The 21,144-nt window shown below is 47.8% G+C and overlaps 2 protein-coding genes across 7 annotated transcripts in view; one reads left to right on the forward strand and one right to left on the reverse strand.

The window, feature by feature from the left end:
* The window catches only part of FBXO16 (F-box protein 16), a 37,204-nt gene extending 28,668 nt beyond the window's left edge, over positions 1–8,536 (reverse strand). For 3 of the 5 annotated variants that reach the window (XM_037526519.2, XM_037526523.1, XM_037526522.1), the window contains exons 1-2: positions 8,461–8,536; positions 5,398–5,515 (exon numbers count right to left, since the gene is read on the reverse strand). In XM_037526519.2, the coding sequence (XP_037382416.1) occupies positions 5,398–5,493 (96 nt within the window). In that variant the 5' untranslated portion in view covers positions 5,494–5,515; positions 8,461–8,536. Of the gene's footprint in view, positions 1–5,397; positions 5,516–8,113; positions 8,154–8,460 lie in introns of all 5 variants that reach the window. The other 2 variants (XM_037526521.2, XM_037526520.2) reach the window with 2 other exon arrangements.
* A 3,434-nt stretch (positions 8,537–11,970) lies between these two features.
* FZD3 (frizzled class receptor 3) overlaps positions 11,971–21,144 on the forward strand; it is a 64,938-nt gene continuing 55,764 nt past the window's right edge. Inside the window, exons 1-2 of one of the 2 annotated variants that reach the window (XM_037526526.1) lie at positions 11,971–12,014; positions 20,193–20,745. In XM_037526526.1, the coding sequence (XP_037382423.1) occupies positions 20,557–20,745 (189 nt within the window). In that variant the 5' untranslated portion in view covers positions 11,971–12,014; positions 20,193–20,556. Of the gene's footprint in view, positions 12,015–13,020; positions 13,284–20,192; positions 20,746–21,144 lie in introns of those variants that run through there. The other variant, XM_037526527.1, reaches the window with a different exon arrangement.

Raw genomic sequence — 21,144 nt, forward strand, 5'->3', positions numbered from 1 at the left:
CTCAGCAACTCCTATCCCTCTCTCTCTGCCTGCATCCTGCAGCTTCCCGGCCCTGCTCTGCTCCTCCAACTGCTCCTCCAGTCCTTCCTCGCCCAGGCTCTGGTGGACTCGCCAGGCTGGTGAGTGTCTCTAGGTGTTTCTGTTAATTTGATGACAGCCACTTTCTTTCCCCACTCCCGGGGCCCATGGCGCGTCCCCAACCAACACCTGCAGACACAACCTCAACAGCTCCGGGTCACAGGACTTTCCAGCTAAAAGGAAAACTAAAGATCTTTTTGTTCAGTTCCACTACTTTAGAGCAGGCAAGCAGAGGCCAAAGGGGTCATAACTAGAGTGTTTTTTTTAGCACTTGTTCAAAAAAAAAAAAAAAAAAAAAAAAACCATACTCAGGCAAAAGCCAGCAGGAATAAATCTGGGACTTAGCGAAAGAATTTCATGGTGACCAGAGGGACCTGGGGGGACAGCGTCGTCATGGCGGTTTCATGGAGGCTGAGTGGAGCATGTGCACCTTGGAAGAGCAAAAATGTAACCCCAAGTTAAAATAAGTAAATGGTATATTTTTAAGAAACAAAAGAGAAAAGCACCTCATCAACCAGTCACTGGTTCGAGACTATTCAGCTCTGCTCTGTCCTTGTGTCTTCCCTAGAACCCTGGTGTCCCCCCGCCTGGTTTCTAGGCACAGCCTCCGTGAACTGTGGCTCATGCCTTGGCCTTATGGAAGCAAGAAAAGATTAGGTTCCTCGACCACCATCTTCTTTTCAGAGGTGACTGGGGTGACAGTGACCAAGGAAAGTGGGGGCGCAGGAAACCAAGGGATCCTGACCTAAAGAGAAGAGAGTCAGCAACACGGTAGCAGGTGGGAGTGGAGTGGGAGGGGGTGTGGCGTTTTTTGGGCTAAAACAATAGTCTCTCCAGAGCCAACACCCAAAGCTGGATGTCCACACACATCCTGCTCTTTACCAAAAGGCATCCAGGCCCAAGTGGAAACTGAGGGAGTGAGGAGGAGGAACCCCAGCAATCTCAGACCTGGTTCCCACACGTCTCCTGAGAAGGAAAGGAATTTGGGACACGTTATTTAATTGGCAGGTCCTCAGTCCCTGGTTTGGAGCAAGGTTTCATCCTAAGGATGTGCAATCAGGTTCATCATCCTAAGACGCTGGGAGACAGTATGGATTTGGAATGGAAATATTAAAATGGATCTTCTTTCCTTGCAGAATGCTGCAGTCTGTTTACATCACAGTTTACTTGGAGCCTGCTGTTAAGTCAAAATCCTCCGGTGGTTATTTTAGTCTGGTGACACTGCGGTTACATATCTCGCCATGTGACATCATCACATGCAGGAGCAAGACATTGAGGGGCCCCTTCGTTATGACTGATTGATAGCAAGTAGGTGCTTTTCTTCAGAACATCCTTTTAGCATAAACCATATTCGAAAAGAGATGTGGGTTACTTGCAATTAAAACACAGGATGGCAAAGAAACACATTCTTTTAAAATATTCCTCCTCTCAAAATTCAACATAGTGACTTGAGAAGCTGTTACCTATGCCTGTGCTCAGGTGATGTTATTTTCTTAGGCCTTTGAATTTGAATTCAATATGCCTCCTGTGAAGTTAAAATCCTGATTCCTATTTTAGTCTAAAATAGTTCCAGATTTCACATTTTACTACAAAATAGAAGAAAAGCATATTTCAAACAAAGCCAAAAAAGTAGGACCAAAATGACACTGATCACTGGGGACAAACGTCTGTCCAGTGCAGAAACCCCCCTGAAGTTACTGTACGTGCAGACACCTAAGGCCAGTGGTTGGCATCCTGGCTGTTCATTTTCAATCTCTGACAGTCAAAAATGTTAGATCTGGGAGGGAACATGGAGGTCGTCTGAGCCGACCTCGCTCATTTTACAGAGGAGGACAAGGCAGAGGTGAGGTACTTACTCATGCAGGGAATTACTAGCACAGCAGACGGGGAATGAACATTTTCAACTCCCAGAATTATTGGTCTTTGTTTACTTCTATCAACAGTCACTTTAGAAATGGTTTTAAAATGTGAAATTTTATTGCACTGTATAAAGTTAAGGGAAAAAAAAAGCCCTCTCTTCTACCAGATCCACCCCCCCAACCCCCACTGCCATCTAACTCCTCCAGGAAACCACAATTAATCTGTTTGCATATACAAATTCTATGTGTGTGTCTATGTATGTCTATATACACACAAATGTGTAAACACACATGTGAAGATTTTTAAAAATCATTTACTCCAAACCAGAAGCTAATTAAACCAAAAAACTATTTGGGAAACTAAAATGGGAATTCAGAATAACAACATAAATATCATCTCCAGAAATTATCACAAAAATTTTTTAAAGAAGTATTCCTTTACTATAAGATTTTTATTCATTTTGCATAGAAGAACTGAGGTCTAGGCCAGAGGTGTGGGGGTGAGAGGATCTACCAGAGACAGAGTGGGGAGCAGAACATGTGGATCTACTGAAATCCATTGCTGAGGGGAGCAGCGGGGAGACAGGAGAGGTCTGCTGCACCCCGTGGGTCAGGTCGCTGGCTAGGATTTGAACTCAAGCCGCTGTGGTGGGCCATCGTGGTGGTAGCACTAAGACTTAACCCCTAGTGCTAGGGAGGCCCTATCACTAACTTTTAACAAAAGCCATTCAATAGATCAGCCATGTCACCCTTGCTGTGATGCAGAGCCCAGATCTCCCTCCAGGATGGAAGGGTTTATCCCCCCTGTCGGTGGCAGTGCTGCTGGCTGGCAGCCATGACGCACAGAACCATGCACGGCCCCAGCCGCTAAATGGTCACTGTGGACAATCCAGGGCCAGGCCCCTGTGATGCAATGGAAGACTCTGAAGGTTTTTTAGGGTGCCCTGGGGGTTGGTGCAGGCCTTATGGAGACCGTCACACAGCCAGTCGCCCCCTCTGCCTCAGGCCTGTCCTTTCCACCTTAGCCCCCACCAGCATCTGCAAGCTCATCTCAGAGTCTGCTTCTCCCGTCGCCCAAGCCACATGGGCAACTCGTGGCTACTAAGACCCAGTTTTCTCCATAGCTGCTAAATTAACTAAGACTCGAATTTTCAAAGAAAATTCCTGAAAACCATGGCATCCAATGAATACGCATTTCAATTCAAGTCACTTTCTCACACGTGTATAAAACCTTCACAATTTTAGAGGAAAACAGATTTCAAAACCAAACACCGAAGTTTGGGGGGTGGGGGGAGATAAAGCAGAGAAGCTGTTACATAAACTGTTGGCGCCAACAGGTGCGCGTGAGGAGCTGCTGCAGCACAGGAAGACTGGCCTTAGGCGCTGCGTCCAGGCTGGGTCAGGGCAAGGCAGGGTGGCCTCTCCTCTCGGCCCTTCCTTTATCCTTCCAGGCCCCTCCTTTCTTTCCTGGCTCTCTTCTTCCTTCACTTCCTTTGCCTCTTTCCTTCCCAGCCTCCTCCCTACCGGTCTCTGTTCTGCCTGCTCCGCTGTCCTCTCTGTCTCCTCCCAGGGCGCTCCAGGTTTCACACCAGAGGAGCAGCGATCCTGGGAGCAGGAGGGACGGGATGGGTGCTCCGGGCTTGCCAGGGCATCAGCCCTGGGCTCCAGTTAGAGAGGAAAAGGGTCAAATCAGGCTGCAGTAGGAGGCTGGAAGGACAAGGTCGGTGGGGGAGGCCCAGGGGCAGAGCAGAATCTAGGTCCATTTCTCCCACTTCAGGAGCCATGTCAGGCCCTGGGGATGCAGAGTGAAAGGGCAGAATCTCAGCTTCCCACACTCTGAGTTGTGGAAAAGTGGGCAGAGGGCCCCGAGAGCAAAGAAAAGGAAGCGGTGGGGTGTTTCTCAGAGACTCTTGCAGGAGGCACTGGGAGAAGCTGCAAAGCCATTGGGTGGGCGGAGGGGGGGGGGGTGGGGGGGGGGGGGGGGTGGGGGATGGCTCAGCTGGGGGCTGCATGGCTCCCCCTGGACACAGGGTGAGAGAAAGCAGGGGCGAGGGTTGGAACTGGAGCCCTCAGCTCACAGAAGGTCTTCGATGCTGTGCATGGGGGTCTGGAATTCACCCTTTGGTGTGAAGTCCATAACCAATTTTATTTTATTGCTTGATTGGTTGTTTATTTTTATTTCCTTACATCACTGTTCACTTTTGCACACTATTTGATTTCTCTGCTTAGGTGTTGTCCCCACGGTTCTCCCACCACCACAGCCCCATGACCATCACCACAGTCCCTTGTGCTCTTCCCGTCCCTGTTTCGACCCCCCTCCCTCCCCCTCCCCTGCTGTGTGCCCCAGAGCAACGGTTTTCCTGAGAGTTTTGTCTTTTTCCGTACCCTTTGTTCGGTTTCCCTCTATTCCGCCTATAAGTGAAACACTCACTTTTCTGTTAATAGGATTGCATTTTTATTTTGAAAAGATCATTCTGGAACCAGAATAGAGGGCAGATGGGTAGGGATGGGGTGGGGAAGCCAGCTAGGGTTACTGCAGCGCATCCTCAGGCACAGGGTGGAGAGGGGAGACCCTGGGAGGCAGACAGGTGAGTGGGAAGGGGTCTGGGGACGAGGTCGAGGAAGGCTGAGAGAACTGGGAAGCAGACTGGGCACGGTGGTGACGGAGGGCTGGCAGCCGCTCCTCCCTGGGCCTCTCACACACCTAAAAGTCTCAGAACACCGAGGCTGTGGCTTCAAGGCTCTCCCTGCTCTTGCTTGGGCTGCATTTGCAGCAAAGCACCATGAGGGGCAAGGTCAGCCCGGCTTTGGGCCCGGAGCTGGCTTGTTGACGCTGACTGTAGAGGCAGTGGCGCTGCGGGTTCGTGCCTCCTCGGATGTGAGGCGAACCCTCTCTGTGTGGTCTGTTTATCTGGGCACCCCTCCTGCGGGAGGAAACAGGCCAGGAGAACCCACCAAACCAGACGCCCCTGTAGCTGCTGCACGCGAGTAACACAGGGCTTTGCCTCTGACCCAGGAATCTCGTGTGATTTTTTTTTAAAGATGTATTTATTTATGCATACAAGAACTGGGGCACAGGCCAGAGGTGGGGGTGGTGAGAGGATTCACCAGAGACAGGGCGGGGAGCAGAACAGACAGATTGACTGAAATACACTGCTGAGGGGAGCAGCGGGGAGACAGGAGAGGTCTGCTGTGCCCTGTGGGTAGCTCCCTGGCTGGGGATCAAACTCGTGGTGCAGTGGCTGTGGACAGCCTCACAGTGATGCATCTTAACCCCTTGCACCACCACGGAGGCCTGGAATCTCGGGTTTTTACTGTAAACAGCAGTGTCTCCATGCCGCAAGCAGCAGGCTAAGTTCCTCGCTTATGCAAACTTCTGGCCTATACCCCAGCTCTTTCATGCACAAATAAACAAAATTAATCTTTAAAAAAATAAAATAAAATAGCTCTGGTCACTTACCTGGTCATTCAAAAGCTGATGGTTGAGGGGTGTCCAGGTACTCATCTTCGTCTGCATTTTGGGGCCATCTATGCTTTTTGGAGGTGCAAATGCCATTGCGAAATAACTGGATATTCTTCTAAAAGAGAAACTACCGATCAGAAGAAATGAATGATACAGTCTTCAGAATATGACAAATATGAATATGGCGGAATCTTTTGGGAGAGGGTGTGGGTGGGGGAGGCAGCAGTTTGCAAGAAATTTTATACGCCAGGCACTTTCTGTAAATGCTCTATTAAAGCTCATATATAATGTTATCATGCAATGGGACTTCAGCAAAAACTTTTTTTTAAGGAAAGAGATGATTTCAGCGCAGTATGATGAACCGGCAGCTATAACACATGTGCGCAGGCAAATTAGAAATTCAAAGCAGGGTCACTTGAGTCTAGACCAGCGCAGCTTAAAAGTAGATATTTCTCTTTTTTTTATTGTTTGTTTACAGTTGACCTTTCTTCTCTCAACCAGTTGATTTTAATCTTTTCTCTTTTTTAGGGTCACAAAGCTCCTTGCAAAGACAATGAAAGCTACGCATCTTCTCCCTAGAAAAATGCACATACACATAAAATTTTGCATACTCCAGGTTAAAAATTCCTGCTGTAAGCTGAAAAGCTCTTCCCCACCCCACTTTGCATAGGAAACAATCTGATTCTAGGCAAAATTTCTAAATTAGGACAACGCAGCTTTTCGAGGGGACTCCCCGAGGCCTGCCCTGATGGTTTCCTTTCTCCTGGCTCCTTTGAGCTAGACATTATTTGAATTAGGCTTTTTCCAAATCACCTTGAGGAAAGTTTGGCTTTCGGGAGATGATGCCAGCCTGGAGAATAGCCCTCTTGGTAGCACAGTCCTGCCAAGCATGTGATGGCGCCCTGCCCTGTCTTTTGTCATCATCCCCGCGCAATTCCCCTCGCTCCTCCATTCCGGAAGATGGGCAGTGGGCGTCTGGGGGCGCACTCACGCTCGTGGTGCAGACCACTCGCAGCTGGTACAAAGACAGGCCTGTCACTCCTACCTAACACGCAGAGAAAACAATTGTCCTCGCTCCACCAATAAGGCAGAGCACATGGTCTCCCTCCTTCCACAGAGGAGACTTGCCTGTGCTTTCTGGTGTCCCCTGAATGGCTGTCTTTGAATGCTCATCGTTAACGTTTTTTGGGATAAAAGTCTCTGGGGTCCTCGTCCTCAATGCATGGCTCCAGTTCCATGTGCAATAGTAAGGATGGGGTCTCTGGTAAAGTTCCAGGGACCCTCAAACCTCCAAGCCTACCCTCAAGCCATTCTTCACACTGTGCCCATGACTCAGGTTCCCAAGGACCCACAGGGCCCGCATCCAAGGTACAAAGCAGGAGACTCTGCTTTTGTGGAGCTTAAATCTACTGTTTACTATTTTTTGTTGCGAGAGGGATTTTTTTGTTGACAAATCAAAATAGTACATATTTAAGGCACACATGGTTTTGATGTATGTATACATTGTGAAATTATTACCATAATTCAACTATTTAATACAGTCATCATCTCCCATAGTTGCCATTTTTTTGGTGTGTCCGGAGAGAACACTTGAGATCCACTCTTTTTGCAAATTTCAAGTATGTAATACATTATTATGAAGTCCGCATCCCATGCTGAACATCAGTTCTCCAGAATGTAGTCATCTGGCAAATGAAAATTGGTACATAACCCTTGACTACTATCTCCCCTTCCACCCACACCCAACCCCAGGTAGCCACCCATCTACTTGGGGAGTATTTTTATTTTATTTTATTTTATTTTATTTTTAGTCTTTTTAAAAAATAAATTTTATTTTTATATTCCCCATACAATTGCAGCCCCCTTATTTTGACCCCAATCCCTCCCCTCCCCACCCCCCATCCCCCTACTTGGGGAGTATTTTTATTTTTTTTTTATTTTTTTTTTTTTTAAAGATTTATTTATCTATCTATTTATACAAGCACTGGGCACAGTCAGAAATGCGGGAGGTGAGAGAATTCACCAGAGCCAGAGCGGGGAGCAGAGCAGGCAGAAGGACCGAAATACACTGCTGAGGGCAGCAGCGGGCGGCAGGGGAGGTCTGTGCACCATGTGGGACCCTCCTCCAGTGGCCGGGGAGCAGCCGGGGATCGAACCGGCGCCGCAGAGGCTATGGGCAGCTTCGCAACCCAGCGCTCAACCGCTGCGCCACCGGGGAGGCCCTGGGGAGTATTTTTAAAGGAACAGTTAATAGTGTCCCTTTCAGTTCAAAAATCTTCAGAAACTCCCTAATGGCTACAGAATCCAACCTCCTTCCTGCAAGTCGAGGTTCACATGAATTTACCTCCACCCACCCTTGCAGCCCCCCCTCTTTTCTTCCTCTCTCTGCCCAGACACGCAGAACTTCCCATCACTTAATAAACAAGGTACACGATGCTGTAGCTTCTTTGCCGAGATGTTTTTCTGAGTCTGAGTCTGCTGCCAGTCCTCCATCTCAGTGGTACATAATAGACACTCAATAAATATTATATCAACTGAGTGAATGAATGAATACAACGGGGTGGGGGGGGTTAAAATTTAAAATGCAGAAACGTAGCGTGAAACTCAGAACACTATGGATGGGGCACTGGGATCATACTCAGGCTTATGGAACTTTTACTGGACGTTTACAGAGGAGAATAGGATTTTGCTTCTCTGATAACACACAACTCACCCATGGGTCACTGCAGCGTCCTCAGACAAGACCACCTCAGCTGTTATCAGAAATGATCAGGAAATTGAATATGGTTAGATTTACACACGAATTCGTCTTGTACCCAGCTACTTGGAAAGAAAGCAAACACCATAATACAAAGCGAAGAGCCCTGGCCTGCTCAGACAATGAAGTGTTGGCTGGGAATTCCATAAACATGAAGCTTCAGGAGCTTCAACTGCATCTGGAAGGGGAGAGCAAAAGGTCACCCCCAAAGCACTGACGGCTGGTGAGCAGCCCAAGAAGCCCTGTGGGGGAGCTGTCCAAAAAGGACTGCCCTGGTCCTCATGCCCTCCCACTGCCCTCACCTCTTTCTGCTCGTCCTGTTCCTCTGCTCCAGCCTCGCGCGCCGGTGTTGCCATAGATGCTCTTTCTCTGACTCGGTCCAGCCCCCACCCCGAGCGCAGAGGCCCAATCATCACGTATAAATCCTCCCCCTGGCATCCGGGGTCTCTCAGGCAACAATGTGTGGTCTCTTGATTGGCCAGGACAGAGCCAGGAGGGCTGGCTCCAAAATTGGGCACACGGAGAGATCTAAGCGGTGTGCGCGCCCAGGCGGTGGGAGGGCCGCAGCCCCCCAACACAAGGCTGGGGTGAAGGGCGTCCACCCCACAGCGAGCAGCACGAACCCTCCCAGGCAGACACCTCCGTGTTTCAGCTCAGCCTCAGCTACGAGCAGGCCCGAGCTCCGCACGCTGGTCACTCCGGGGCTCCGAAGTGCCAGCTCCACTTTTCCAGGTTTTAAGAGTGGCCGACAGGTAAAAGGCCCGGAGGGAAGGGTTGGACGCCCAGGTGGGAGAGAGAAGGCACCTGGGCAGGAAGTGGGAGGACGAGGGAAATTGCCCAACACACAAGCTCACAAATGCCTCAACGTGGATTTTAATTTATGGATCGAGGCTTTCGGGCTGACTGACAGGTACAGCCGCGAGCCAGCAGGTGGCATGCATTAATAAGAAGAACTCCAGCTTGGGGAGACTTTACAGTCCAGCCTGATTTAATTAATTTAGACCTGTACTGTCCCCTCTCTGGTGGTCCCCGAGGTAGCAAGGGTCGGAGTGAGAATCCGAGGATAAAAACGAAGTTTGATAAAAAAGAGGGGGAAATAGGATGGAATTTGAAAGGAGGGCCCTCCGCGCCACTGCGTGATAGACTCCAAACCCGTGCTGGAGAGGACCAAACAATTCGAAATTCCAGAATGCAGCTTCCTTGGTAAAGGCAAAGCAGTTCTTTTGGGCGACACCATCAACAAATAACAAACAACCCAGGCTGCCCCCTGTGTTTCTTAAAATCGGTAGGAATATCCCTCCATCCAACAAAGGGAAGCCCTGTGTCTGCAGACTTTTTGAAATAGGCAGCATTTGTGTATCTCCAGTCTAGAAAGAAAAGTGAAGTTAGTGGAGATTGTTGCTTTCTTTGTGTTAACAAAGGGCTGTCGGCCTGGCCAAGCTGAAATTGGAACCAAGGTTGTCAGAGCCAACCTAGTGTTTTCCCAGACGATCAGGTTGTAGGTAAATGAATCAACACAGGGGCGGGGGTGGCACCTCGGGGAGCTGCTAGATGTAATAGTAAATTAGCGGGCATGACCAGCTAACATTTGTGCTTTCAAAACGGGTTCATCCAGAAAGAGACCAGTTTTAACAAGGGGTGGGGGGTGCCTCTGCGCTCTGTGAAGTTCCTGCTCATTAAAGACTCTATTGGTGGTTGCAACACGGAATGAAAGAGAACCTGGTAAAAGAGCATCTCACTCCATCCCTGTGGGATGTGAATATTCTCATCCTTGAAAATAAGGTTCCTGGTGTCTGTCCTCTGGGCCAGCACCCTCTAGGCCTTCCCTTGACCGCCTCTCTCCCCGCCACCATGCAAGTAATTCCTAGTGGGCACACCAGTTGGTGTCCACAGGACTTCAGCGTTATTTTTAACTGAAAACTTCCAAACCTAAGGAGAAGTTTAGAGAATTGCTTAAGGAACACCACTGTATCCCGGAGAATTTTAAGAGCATCAACGTCCTGCTTCGTGTGTGGTAACAGTAGAAGCTCTTGCACATTTCCCAAATCTAGCTACACACCAGGTTCAGGACGACACCTCGAGGCAAGCAGCCTCGAGGTGTCGTCCTGAACCTGGTGTGTAGCCTACTGGTACATTTTTTTTTTAAAGATTTATTTATTTATTTATTCATACAAGCACTGAGTACAGTCAGAAGCGCGGGAGGGCGAGAGAATTCACCAGAGCCAGAGCGGGAAGCAGAACAGGCAGAGTGAGGAAGTACACTGCTGAGAGGAGCAGCGGGTGGCAGGAGAGGTCTGGGTGGCAGGAGAGGTCTGCGCACCATGTGGGACCCTGACCCGGCAGCCGGGGATTGAACCGGTGCTTCAGAGGCTGCGAGCAGCTTCGCAACCCAGCGCTCAACCGCTGCGCCACCGAGGAGGCCCCTTACTGGTACATTTTTAATGTTTATTCTATATTGCATACATGTTTATTCTATATTGCATACATGTTTGCCCTCTTCACCGTATGTACTATGGCTCAGTGGTTTTAAAGAGCTGTTGCCATTTACATCTCTTGTGGTTAGCTCCTGCCCCTCTTGGATATTTCTGGGATTTCATGTGGCTCCCCCAGGGGATCAATTCTGTGGTGTTCCCACTTCCCCACGTGGGCTGTATGTTCTGTGTCTGACAGTTTTGAGGATGGTGTGCATACAAATGCTCCTGGAGGCACATCTCCAGAGGTTCCACTTTTAAGGGATGGAAACATCCACAAAGCAACTTCTGTGCTCACAGCGACTCCTGTGCGCCGAGGCCCACACACAGCAGCCGTCCAGCACAGGACGTGGAGGTTTGCTGAGAGTCATCCTGAGGGTCAATGTTACTTACAAAAACAATCTGACCGCACAGGTCGTTATTGAAGAAAACTGAAAATGCCTCTTCACATCTCATGACGCTTTTCCCCATGGCTCACCTTCTGACATGAAAGTGTATCTGCGGCTCTCCAGACGCAACACGCAGTATTTGCTGAAGGTTTATTGAGGCCTTTTAAAATCGTGGTAAAATACACATAACAAAATTTACCATCTTTACCATTTTTAAGTGTTAAGTACAGTCACATCGTTGTGCCACAGAACAGAATGATACCTGCGAAGCCTAAGTTTAGAAGAGAAGGAGGCGGAGCAGAAGGAAGGTAGGAGAAGCAGCGTGTCCAGAAGGGCCGCGGCGCTGTCCTGTAACCACGCGCGCGCGGCGTGGGGACGTGATGGACACTTTCTTCTCCCGAGGGAGAGCGTGGCCTTAGATGATCTCTAAGACCTGGTCCAACTGTTCCAGAGATTGTGTAGGTAGAAAAAGGGGGGGCAACATTTCCCAGGGCGCAAAAGCCGGAGACGCCAGCCATGAGCACCAGCCCCACCTGCCCAGAGGGCCGTGGCCGAGGGCGCGCTGGCCCGGGCAGTGTCCTCCTGCGCTGTCATTTCAGCCCCGAGCGCGCGCCGGGCGGCTGCACCGGGGCGCCCGGTGACCCGCGTCCAGGCCCCGCCAAACCCAGGCCCCGGGGCCGGCGGACTCGTCTTCAGAGCGGTTTGGGGGCGTCTTGGCATCAGCGCGCCGGGCGTGGGTCCCCGGGTCTCGGCCAGGCGCGGCGGGAGGCGCCGCGCGCGGGCGGGCGGGGTGCGGCGCGGGGTCCCCGGGGCGGCGGGCGGGGGTGCGGCGATGGCGCCTGCGCCGTGCGTGCGCGCGCTGTCGGGGCCGCGCCGGGGCTCGCGGGGCGCGCGGTCTCGGAGGCGCGCGCCGGCGGTCCTGCTCGCCCCGCGGACCCGAGGGACCCGCGGCCGCCCGCGTCGGCGCTGCTGCCCGGAGCCCGGCCCGCGGCGGAGGTGAGCCCGGCGGGGGCCCGCCCGGGGCGCGGGGAGGGGGGCCCGGGGGCGCGGGGCGGCCCCCCGCGCGGCTGCCGAGGAGCCCCCGGCCGCCCGCACCCCTCCTCCGGGATCGTTCCTCGCGTCGCGGCCAAAACAAAAGCCTGGGGCGCCGGGCGGCGGCGGGGCGCCGGGGTGGGGGCGCGGGCGGCGGGCCGGGGGCGGCCGGGGGGGGGCCGGGGGCGGCGGGGCCGATGCCCGCTGCCCGGGGGCGCCCAGGGGAGACCCGCGGAGTACGGCGGCGCTCAGGTGGCCCTCCGCGGGAGCCCGGGGTGCTCAGGGAGATCGGGGGCGCCGGAGGGAGACCAGGGAGCGCTCGGGGGGCGCCCAGAGGAGTCTAGTGGGGAGTCCAGAGGAATCCCAGCGGGAGCCCAGGGGGAGCCCCGGCGGCCCCCGCCGGCGCCGGGCAACCTGTGCGAGTGGGGCGCGTGGGGCGCGCGGCGCCCTGGCCGGGGCGCCTGGCCCCGGGGACCGCGGCGGCTGCGCGCTCGGGGGCTGCGCCTCGGGTGGGGGGCGCTCCCCGGGCGCCCCGGGCGGAGATGGGGCTGGGCGCGCCCGGGGCCCGCGGGAGCCGGCACCCCCTCTGCGGGCCTCAGGCGGCCCCGCAGGACCTCTCGCCGCCCGGCCCCTGGAAGTTGTCCCCTGCGCCCCATCAGTTTTGCAAAGTGGTGGCTCCCCGGCGAGGCGCCCTCTTCGCCTCGGCCCGTGGGCCCCCGTCCTGCTAGTAATTCCTAGAGGCCTCGGAAATAAAGGGGTTCTTCGCATCTTTCCAGACGCTTAAACCCCTTCCTGGAGGCGTCTTCAGTCTCCGGAGTCTTGGGTTTAGGCGCTTCCTTTGGAAGAGAAAGAAAGGGATTTTTTTTTTTCTTTGAGAACAAAGCGTGTGCCATTGATTTGGGCTTCGGAGCAGAGTTAACTTGATAAATATCTGCTCCTCTAAAAGAGGCCCGCGGTCCGCATGCTTGTGGGGTCCCTGCTGAATGGAGGCAGGTGCAGCCCCGCCAGCCAGCCCTGCTGTAAATGCTGCCAAGGAAAAGCATCCACGCAAAATCTTCACGCTGGAGAAGTGCTTTGGATGGACCTGTGGTGTTTCTGCTCGGAAAATGGGCTACTTTGCAAAGCCAGTTCCACTCGAGCCAGGGAACAAAGACGCGGCTGATGACACTGGGGGTGCTTCCTCCGTCCCCAACCTTTTAGCCCCTGGTGCAGTGGTGACCAGCTGAGGAATAGGTAAATCCTTAGCTCTGTTGCTAAACAGGGTCACTAAGATAATGCTTGCCATCCCTCCTTTTCCGAGAATCAGTACTATCTTGTTCCTCCAGGGGAAAAAGCCTCTAGCAAACCCCAATGTAAAGGTAAAAAGATTCAGAGTTAGAACAGGAAAGAGATGGAACCGTTTTCCTGGGGGAAGAGAGACTTGGAAGGATAGAGCTGGGGATCAAATGTGTCTAAGACGCGTGCTTCCTTTTATTCAGCGAAATAACATGCACTGCTCCACCCGCATACTTTGAAAGTATTTGAAATAAGTTATTTGCAAAGCCTCACACCCCACCACCTCTCCACTCCTGCTTTTTCCCACCCACTGGAGATATTCTCCAGCTCTGCCTCTCTCCTCAATCTATGTGTCTCATTAATAGAAGGAGAAGAAAGAGCTCCAGGCCTTTCCATCCCTTTCCTCGTCTTAGCTACTATATTCCTTGGAGATTTATTTTTTCCTCTGAGTATTTTAGGCAGATTTTTCTGGGCCGTTCCCTGGTGGAGATATTTGCAGTCGAGGGTGGGGGGGTGGATCGCATAGCAAAGTGCACAGTCTTTCTTTGCATAGCACAATGTGAAAGGTCTTTATCACTGGGAAGGAGAGAGGAGTCAACTCCCAGTAGCCCTCTGTTCCACTTGACATAAGGAAGAATATCTACCCAACTTAAATTTCATACTCCTTTGTTAGTAAGCTGTAAGATTTTATATTCAGAACTTACTCTGAGCATATGAGTTTGTTGAGGCCAGGCTGCTGTTGACTTCATGCCGGCTCCTAAAAAAAAATGGTCTTATATCTCTTTACCTTCTTTCACAGAGGAGAGCAATGTTATTTTTTTCTTTACTCCTAAAATGCTAGCATTCTGGATGCTTAGAGCTGCAGCTCTCCACAGAAAGAGCAATAATGTAAATAAAGAGTGGCTTGGAGAAATTATTCCATTTTAGATTTGGAAAAAGATGTGTAGCAGGGACGGGGGCAAGAAATGAACGTTTTTGATAGTGGCATTTCCATAAGGCTGGAATAAATATTTGAAAAGTAACAACTTCTCTCTGGTGAGGAAAGTTTTAACTGTTGTCAGAAATTAATTTTCTCTCATTACTTTCCAATTCCTTATGCTGAGAACTGCTCACATTTTTGGTGGATCCAAGGAATGTATTACAGATAAAGTTGGAGATGAATATAACTAGCCTAGTGAACTTAAAAAAAATCCTGGTCCCCAGACTTTCTGTCACTGAAGTCAAAGCATACAAACCTTACAAACTTGCTAAGGGGGAAAAAATCAGGGTCTGACTGTTTTCTGATGAACAGATTTTAATTGGAAAGGAAAGCTGGGCTGGAATTCAACTTGATTTTTTTTTTAGTCTAGAATCTAGCGTTCTTTTAACTCTCCAGTTTTGTTTTCAGGCTCATTTTAAAAGATCTGTTTTATTGCAGTCTACAAAAATATTTTAATTGTCAAATGGACTGGATTCTGATGCCTGTTACTTTAATTTTGAACTGGAATGTGTTCGTTTTTCTTGGTTTTTATTCTTTTAATGCCCTGTCACTCAGCACATTGGAAGGTTAGATTATTTGCTGTGATCATTAGAGCTCTAAAATTTAGAGCTAAAGTAGGAAAGATCAGAAAGGAGGCACTCAGATGAGTAGGAATCTAGGCCCTGTGGCTTAAATGTACAGCTACATAAACTTTCTTTTAAAAACCAGGAGACAATATTTTGAAGAATTTATTTTTAAAATAGAAGATTTTAAAAATAGAATATTTATAAAATCTATAAAATATGCATTTTTAAAATAGAAGATGATTTTTAGAATAGAAGATGGAAAACAAAAGGCTAAAGGCAGGAAAGGAAAGTCTCTCTCAGAGCAGTGGATATACTGATGTGCATTTGACACTTAACAACACAGTCATTTCCTGGAGAGAAGAAGCTGTTGTTTAGGGGTGCTCTCTGCCAGGCCTTCAGGGCATTCTTGAAAAACTCTGCAAGAAGACAGAAACTCTCCCTGCTATACCCACTGTAGCCCAGGTGTGAGTCGGTGTATCTGAATTGGAAATGCAAATCACTGTCTACATTTAATGGGGAGTCAAGAAAATCAAATCTCGGCAGAGAGTGCTGCAGTGGCACATTCAGTGGAGCAGAATCGTTGAACATAACCTCTGGTGCAGGACCCTGTTGACAAGCCACCCACCCCCATCACTTTGGTCCTCATTTCTTCTGGGATGCAGCCTGCTTTTCTCTTCAGTGCCACCTCCTGCTTTGCCTACCTGATTCTGTGGGTCTGTCTTTGCAGTCAGTTGGGGAAAGACAGTCTTCTAAGATCTCATCCTCCTCCTTTATTTCTCCTTGGGAGGGGAAATGCTTGGCTTATTTTATTTAAAGAAAACATAATTGGGGGATATCGGATTTCTGATGTCACACATTCATAAAAGTGAAAATGTAGGTTTAAACGTATCAAGTTCTTGTTTCCCATGGAATGGTAATTAGGTAACTTAATCTGAAATCAGTTTTCCAAATCTTATGCTGATTGCCAGACAGAGACATGAATGTCCCTCTTCTCCCAGAGGCTGGCCATCAGCTCTGGTCTTGTCATTCACTTTTTGCTGGGCCCTGGCCCCTGAAGCTGCTCAGTCTAGTTATATTGACCCTGCAGGCTCCTTTATTCAGTTGAGATGCTTTGGATTCCTGTAGGAAAAAAATATCACTGAGAATGCCAAAAGGACTGTTAACCTTTAAGGAGCTGCTGTGTTCTGGTGGGATCTCTTGGGTCCAGAATCTTCTCTATGTCCTTGAGAGTTCAGAACTTCAGTTGAGAGCTTTCTCATGGATGACCCTACCTTAGGAAAAATGACTTTTGCTACCTAGATTTACATGACGCTGTTCAGAAGTAAATATTTCATTTTGTCATTGGAGAGTGATTTTGAATAGATACCCAAAGTTTTTTGGCAAGTTTTGCCTACCATGTGATTCAGCAAATAGGTGGTGTGACTTTTTTATTATTAAAAATCAGTTTGATGATCCTAAATTGACCCTCGCTGATTTGCATCTCCTACCACCTACAGTAGTATGTCTCTTGGCTTGGTGCCTAATTAGCAGCCACTAAATCAGTGATTCACCTAGATTCTTATCAACCAGACAGCTCATGCTAGTAGATTTCGCAGTTTATTGGCTCATACACAAAATAATATGCCATGGGTTCTTTCATAAAATCTCAGAGCATTATATTTTATATTTAAATAATTTAGTCTATTCTATTACATATATTTTTTCACAAAAAAGGGATATATGCTCTTCTGTAACTTTTTTTCGTTTTATTTTTTGCTTTGTATTATTGCTGTTTTGTGTCAATAAATCCAGATCTTGCTCATCATTTTTAGTGACTATGTAATATTTGATTTGTGGTTATACCATATTTTTTAATTGATATCAATTCCTTATTGATAGACTTAGTTTTTTTCCAGTTTTTTTAATTTTGTAAACAACATCGGTGTTATATTTTGGTTACACATCATGTCTATTTGTGTATTTACTTTTTATGTGATAGAGTAGATTTGCTGGATTAAATTGGGCACATTTTAAAGATTTTTGATGTCAAAAGTTCTTTTATTTTTTTTAAAGATTTATTTTTACTTTTATACAAGAACCAGGGTACAGGCCAGATGTGCGGGAGGGTGAGAGGATTCACCCAAGGCAGAGCAGGGAACAGAATGGGCGGAATGACTGAAATACATTGCTGAGGGGAGCGGTGGGCGAGACAGGAGAGGTCTGCCCTGCCATGTGGGTATCCCCTCAGCCGGCGGTGATCGAACCCGCACTGCAGAGGCTGCAGACAACTTCACAGCTCTACGCTGAACCGCTTACGCCACCAGGGAGTCCCAAAAACTCTTCTTTTAAATACCAGCTAATTTATCTTCCCACCAGCCACATTTGAAAACACTGGAATGTTAAGAAGATGCTTTTCCTTGCACCTTCTCTTATGCTGGGTTTTATCTGATTGGCAAAGATGTTAGTCATATTGGCATCTTTTTGTGAGCAGTTAAAGTTGCATATCTTTCCTTGTGTTTGTTGGCTGTTTGTATATCTTTTGCAAATTTATGCCCTTTTCTCATTTTTCTACTAAAGTGTTCATTCTTCATCTGTTTTTATTTTTAAAATTCCTTTTATTAATTACTTTCTTAAACATATAATTACATAGAAAATGGACCTATGCTTTTTTAAATTACTGTACGATAATGTTTCTCAAAACACAGTCGTGGAGGGGGCCTCCCCGGTGGCGCAGCGGTTGAGCGCTGGGTTGCGAACCTGCCCGCAGCCTCTGCGGCACCGGTTCAATCCCCGGCTGCTCCCCAGCCACCAGAGGAGGGTCCCACATGGCGCGCAGACCTCTCCTGCCGCCCGCTGCTCCCCTCAGCAGTGTACTTCGGTCCTTCTGCCTGCTCTGCTCCCTGCTCTGGCTCTGGTGAATTCTCTCACCCTCCCGCGCTTCTGACTGTACCCAGTGCATGTATAAACAAAACAAGCAAATAAATAAATAAATAAATAAACATGCCTCTATAAAAAATAAAAATAAAAATTAAAAAAAAAAAAAAAAAAAAAAAACACAGTCGTGGACCCTTATAACAGGGTCTGAGGTGATGGCTGGAATGGGGCTCACTCACCGGAGACTCAGGCATCCCAGACCACGGGGACCAGGAATCTGAACAAGCTAGAATCGGAGAACCTCTGATGCGGGGAAGCAGACATTGCTTAAGGCTTCTGCTGTTCCTGTGTTCCTGTCGCATGTATCCTAATGTTTTCTTACCTGTTTTACTAATCATAAACTGCAGCCTTGCTGTGTGAAGTTTCTCAGCCTGCCCAGCCTCACATACTAGATTGTACAGAAGTGTTTTGACGTAAGGTGATTTGAATGCCGTAGCGCATAAAGGAAGCGTGTTTGTATGATGGTGGGAAATTTCACTTGGAAACAAGGCAAAAGGAATAACTAACAGGAAATTAGATAAATTAGATGGTGCAGGTGGATTTATAAGGGAGTGTCCCATCTTGTTTTACAAACCCAATGAAGTTATTGCTCAGTTTTTTCCTTAGTTTTAAATAGTAGTCTTCTTTGGATCATAAACCTGGAGCCCATAACCATATGAAAAACAAAATAAATGAAATTTTAAAAATTCTTGCTATTACACATTTTCAATAGGAAGGTGTGTTCCCTTTATTTATTTAGTTGCAAGCAGATGAACATGTTGTATAAGCAACAAACTACAAAGACTTCACTTAATGGGGCATTTCAATACTGCAACCAAATAAAACGTTCAGCAGTTATTTGACATATTTAATGATATGCATAATTGTTACTGTGCTACATGTAATTAAGCTTAAATATAAATGACTGTGCTTAATATTAGTTTTCTATTGCTAGATCTTACATTATGGGTCTAGTTTCAAGGAGGAAACAAACATGGCAGACCAAGAAGCTGTCAGTAATGTCTCCAACCTAGAGATCTCAGTCTAGAGAGATCAGGCATTTGGGGGAGGGGTTGCTGGTAATCTCGGGGTGCTGGTAATCTTGGGGTTGCTGGTAATCTCGGGGTTGCTGATCTCTCAGGCCTCCTCTAGAGGCCTCTAGACCATCTACTAGAGGGGGATATTGAGGAAATTCAGCAACTGCTTTAATTTCTCCAAGAAGTTCTTTCTGTCGAGTGAGTAAATAGTAGAGTGCAGACATCGTGTCACTGACAGTCAGTGAGGGAAGGACGCGTCTTGCTCTGCTGAGGCCAGGCCAGGGGAGGCTGTGTGGGTCCTGGCATTACCCTGAGAACTTCCGACCCAAACTTCTGATGTTCTCCCAACTTAGGCTTTCTCTGACAAACACAGAACTATCCAGTGCGTACGAAACAAAACAAAATAAAAACAGATTTAATAGAATTACTGAACCAAAATTACTGAAAGTACAATAGCTTAGAATATACTATTTTCCTGGCAGACCTACCTTCTGCTCCACCAGCACTCGCCCAGCCCCACATACGAGGTGTATTTTTACCCCTGAAAAGGGCAGAGATTCTAAGGCTGAGTGGAAACAATTATTGGTGATACCTCGCATGGCTGCTGTGACTTTTTAGAGGTGACTTCAGTTCTCTGCAGCCTGGCTACACGGTGAAACATCTGTTGGTCAGGTTTTCTATGTCTCTGGTAATAAACAAACGCTATCCAAAGAGATGTAGTAATGCTGGGGAAATGTACTGAGTTTACTTTTAGAACTTTCTATTTGCCAGTTCTGTAATGGTTGATAGACGTAACCTCTGTATCAATTGTATTTCAGTAATTAAACCACTTCATGTGCTTTTACATGTATTATCCCCCAAGTCACTCATATTGTCATGAGACGTGCTGTTTTCAGGAAGAAAAATCCTGAAGTGAGAGAGGTTAAGTGACACGTGTTTGCATTCACAAAGCTACAGAGAAGTGTGTACTCGTATCTTTTGATTTAGTTGTATTTCACCTGCCTAATCGTTAATGTAAAAAATCTATGATTAATGTTAAAGCACATACAATAAATCCTTAAATCCCCTAACTTAGGTTATAAATATAAGATGTTCAGATGAACTTTAGGACAATAGCTCAAAATGTATCAGTTATACCATGTGACAAATTTAATATTGAGTTGTAGACCAGAAATTAACCCATGTGTTATTAGACATCTTAGGGAGGATTTGCCTTTAGTGTCGCTAAATCATGAAATACCATAGAGCCAGTGGATAGAAATGCAACTGGTGTCTGTGTATTGATTTTGCATCCTTCAGTTTTTCTGAAGCTCATCAATGATTTTAATATCAAGTTCAGAATATTCGAGAGGAAATGACTAATGTCTCTCATTTCTAAAAAAATGCTTTTCAGATATTTCAATCAAAGGAAGAAATCACTCTTCTCCTAAGATGGAATCTGTTGTTTGGGAATGTGGCTGATCAACCTGATAGGTCGGCCAGATGTGCCCTGTGTAATAAACTGAAGAGAGGAGACAAGATGATGTCATTTTCCCATATTGTGAAACAAACAACAAACGCCTTTTGTGAGGCCAAGCTAACCAACCTCTGACGGCGCAGAGTATCGAACTGTTTGCAGAACTTAGCACTGAGCTAGAGAAGAAGCACTTCCTTCAGGCTGAGAGCCACAGGTGTGGAGAGGTGTGCACAGGTGTGCACAGGTGTGCAGTACACAGCAAGAGGCCTGATCGTCTGAATCCCAACCAGATCCAGGAAGGATGGCCACGAACTGGCTCGTCTTCTCTCTTTGGCCCTTGACCATGTTCGCGGGGCCGGTAGGTGGGCACAGTTTGTTTTCTTGTGAACCTATCACCTTGAGGATGTGCCAGGATTTGCCTTATAATACTACCTTCATGCCTAACCTTCTGAATCACTATGACCAACAGACGGCAGCGTTAGCAATGGAGGTAAGACTTGATTTATTCTTTGATGTGTCTTAGAAAGTGATTCTGTTGTCACGTTACTATGCTAATGAACGTTTCTGATAAGCAACCTGGAAACAGTGTTATTTTTAACTACCTCTTGTACTAAGAGTTCTGTCCTGAAGGTCAAATTCTAATAGATTGAAGAATTCTTGCATAGGGAATGTGATCTTGACTTATTTTTTAGAGCATATAGTTAGGTAAAGAAACTTGGACCATGAGGGAGAATAGCCATCAGGAGTTTGACATTGTTAGCGTTTTGATATGATTGTATCTTTTCTGTCATTTGGCTGATAATAAAGTTTTAGATTCAGAGCAGAATATAAGAATCATCATGATCATCATTAAGTATAGAGAGTAACGTGATTTTGAAAAATGCGTTAT

The sequence above is a fragment of the Talpa occidentalis genome, unplaced genomic scaffold (genome assembly GCF_014898055.3).
Source record: "Talpa occidentalis isolate TD23 unplaced genomic scaffold, MPIMG_talOcc4v2.1 talOcc4.4, whole genome shotgun sequence".
NCBI classification, from domain to species: Eukaryota; Metazoa; Chordata; class Mammalia; order Eulipotyphla; family Talpidae; genus Talpa; species Talpa occidentalis.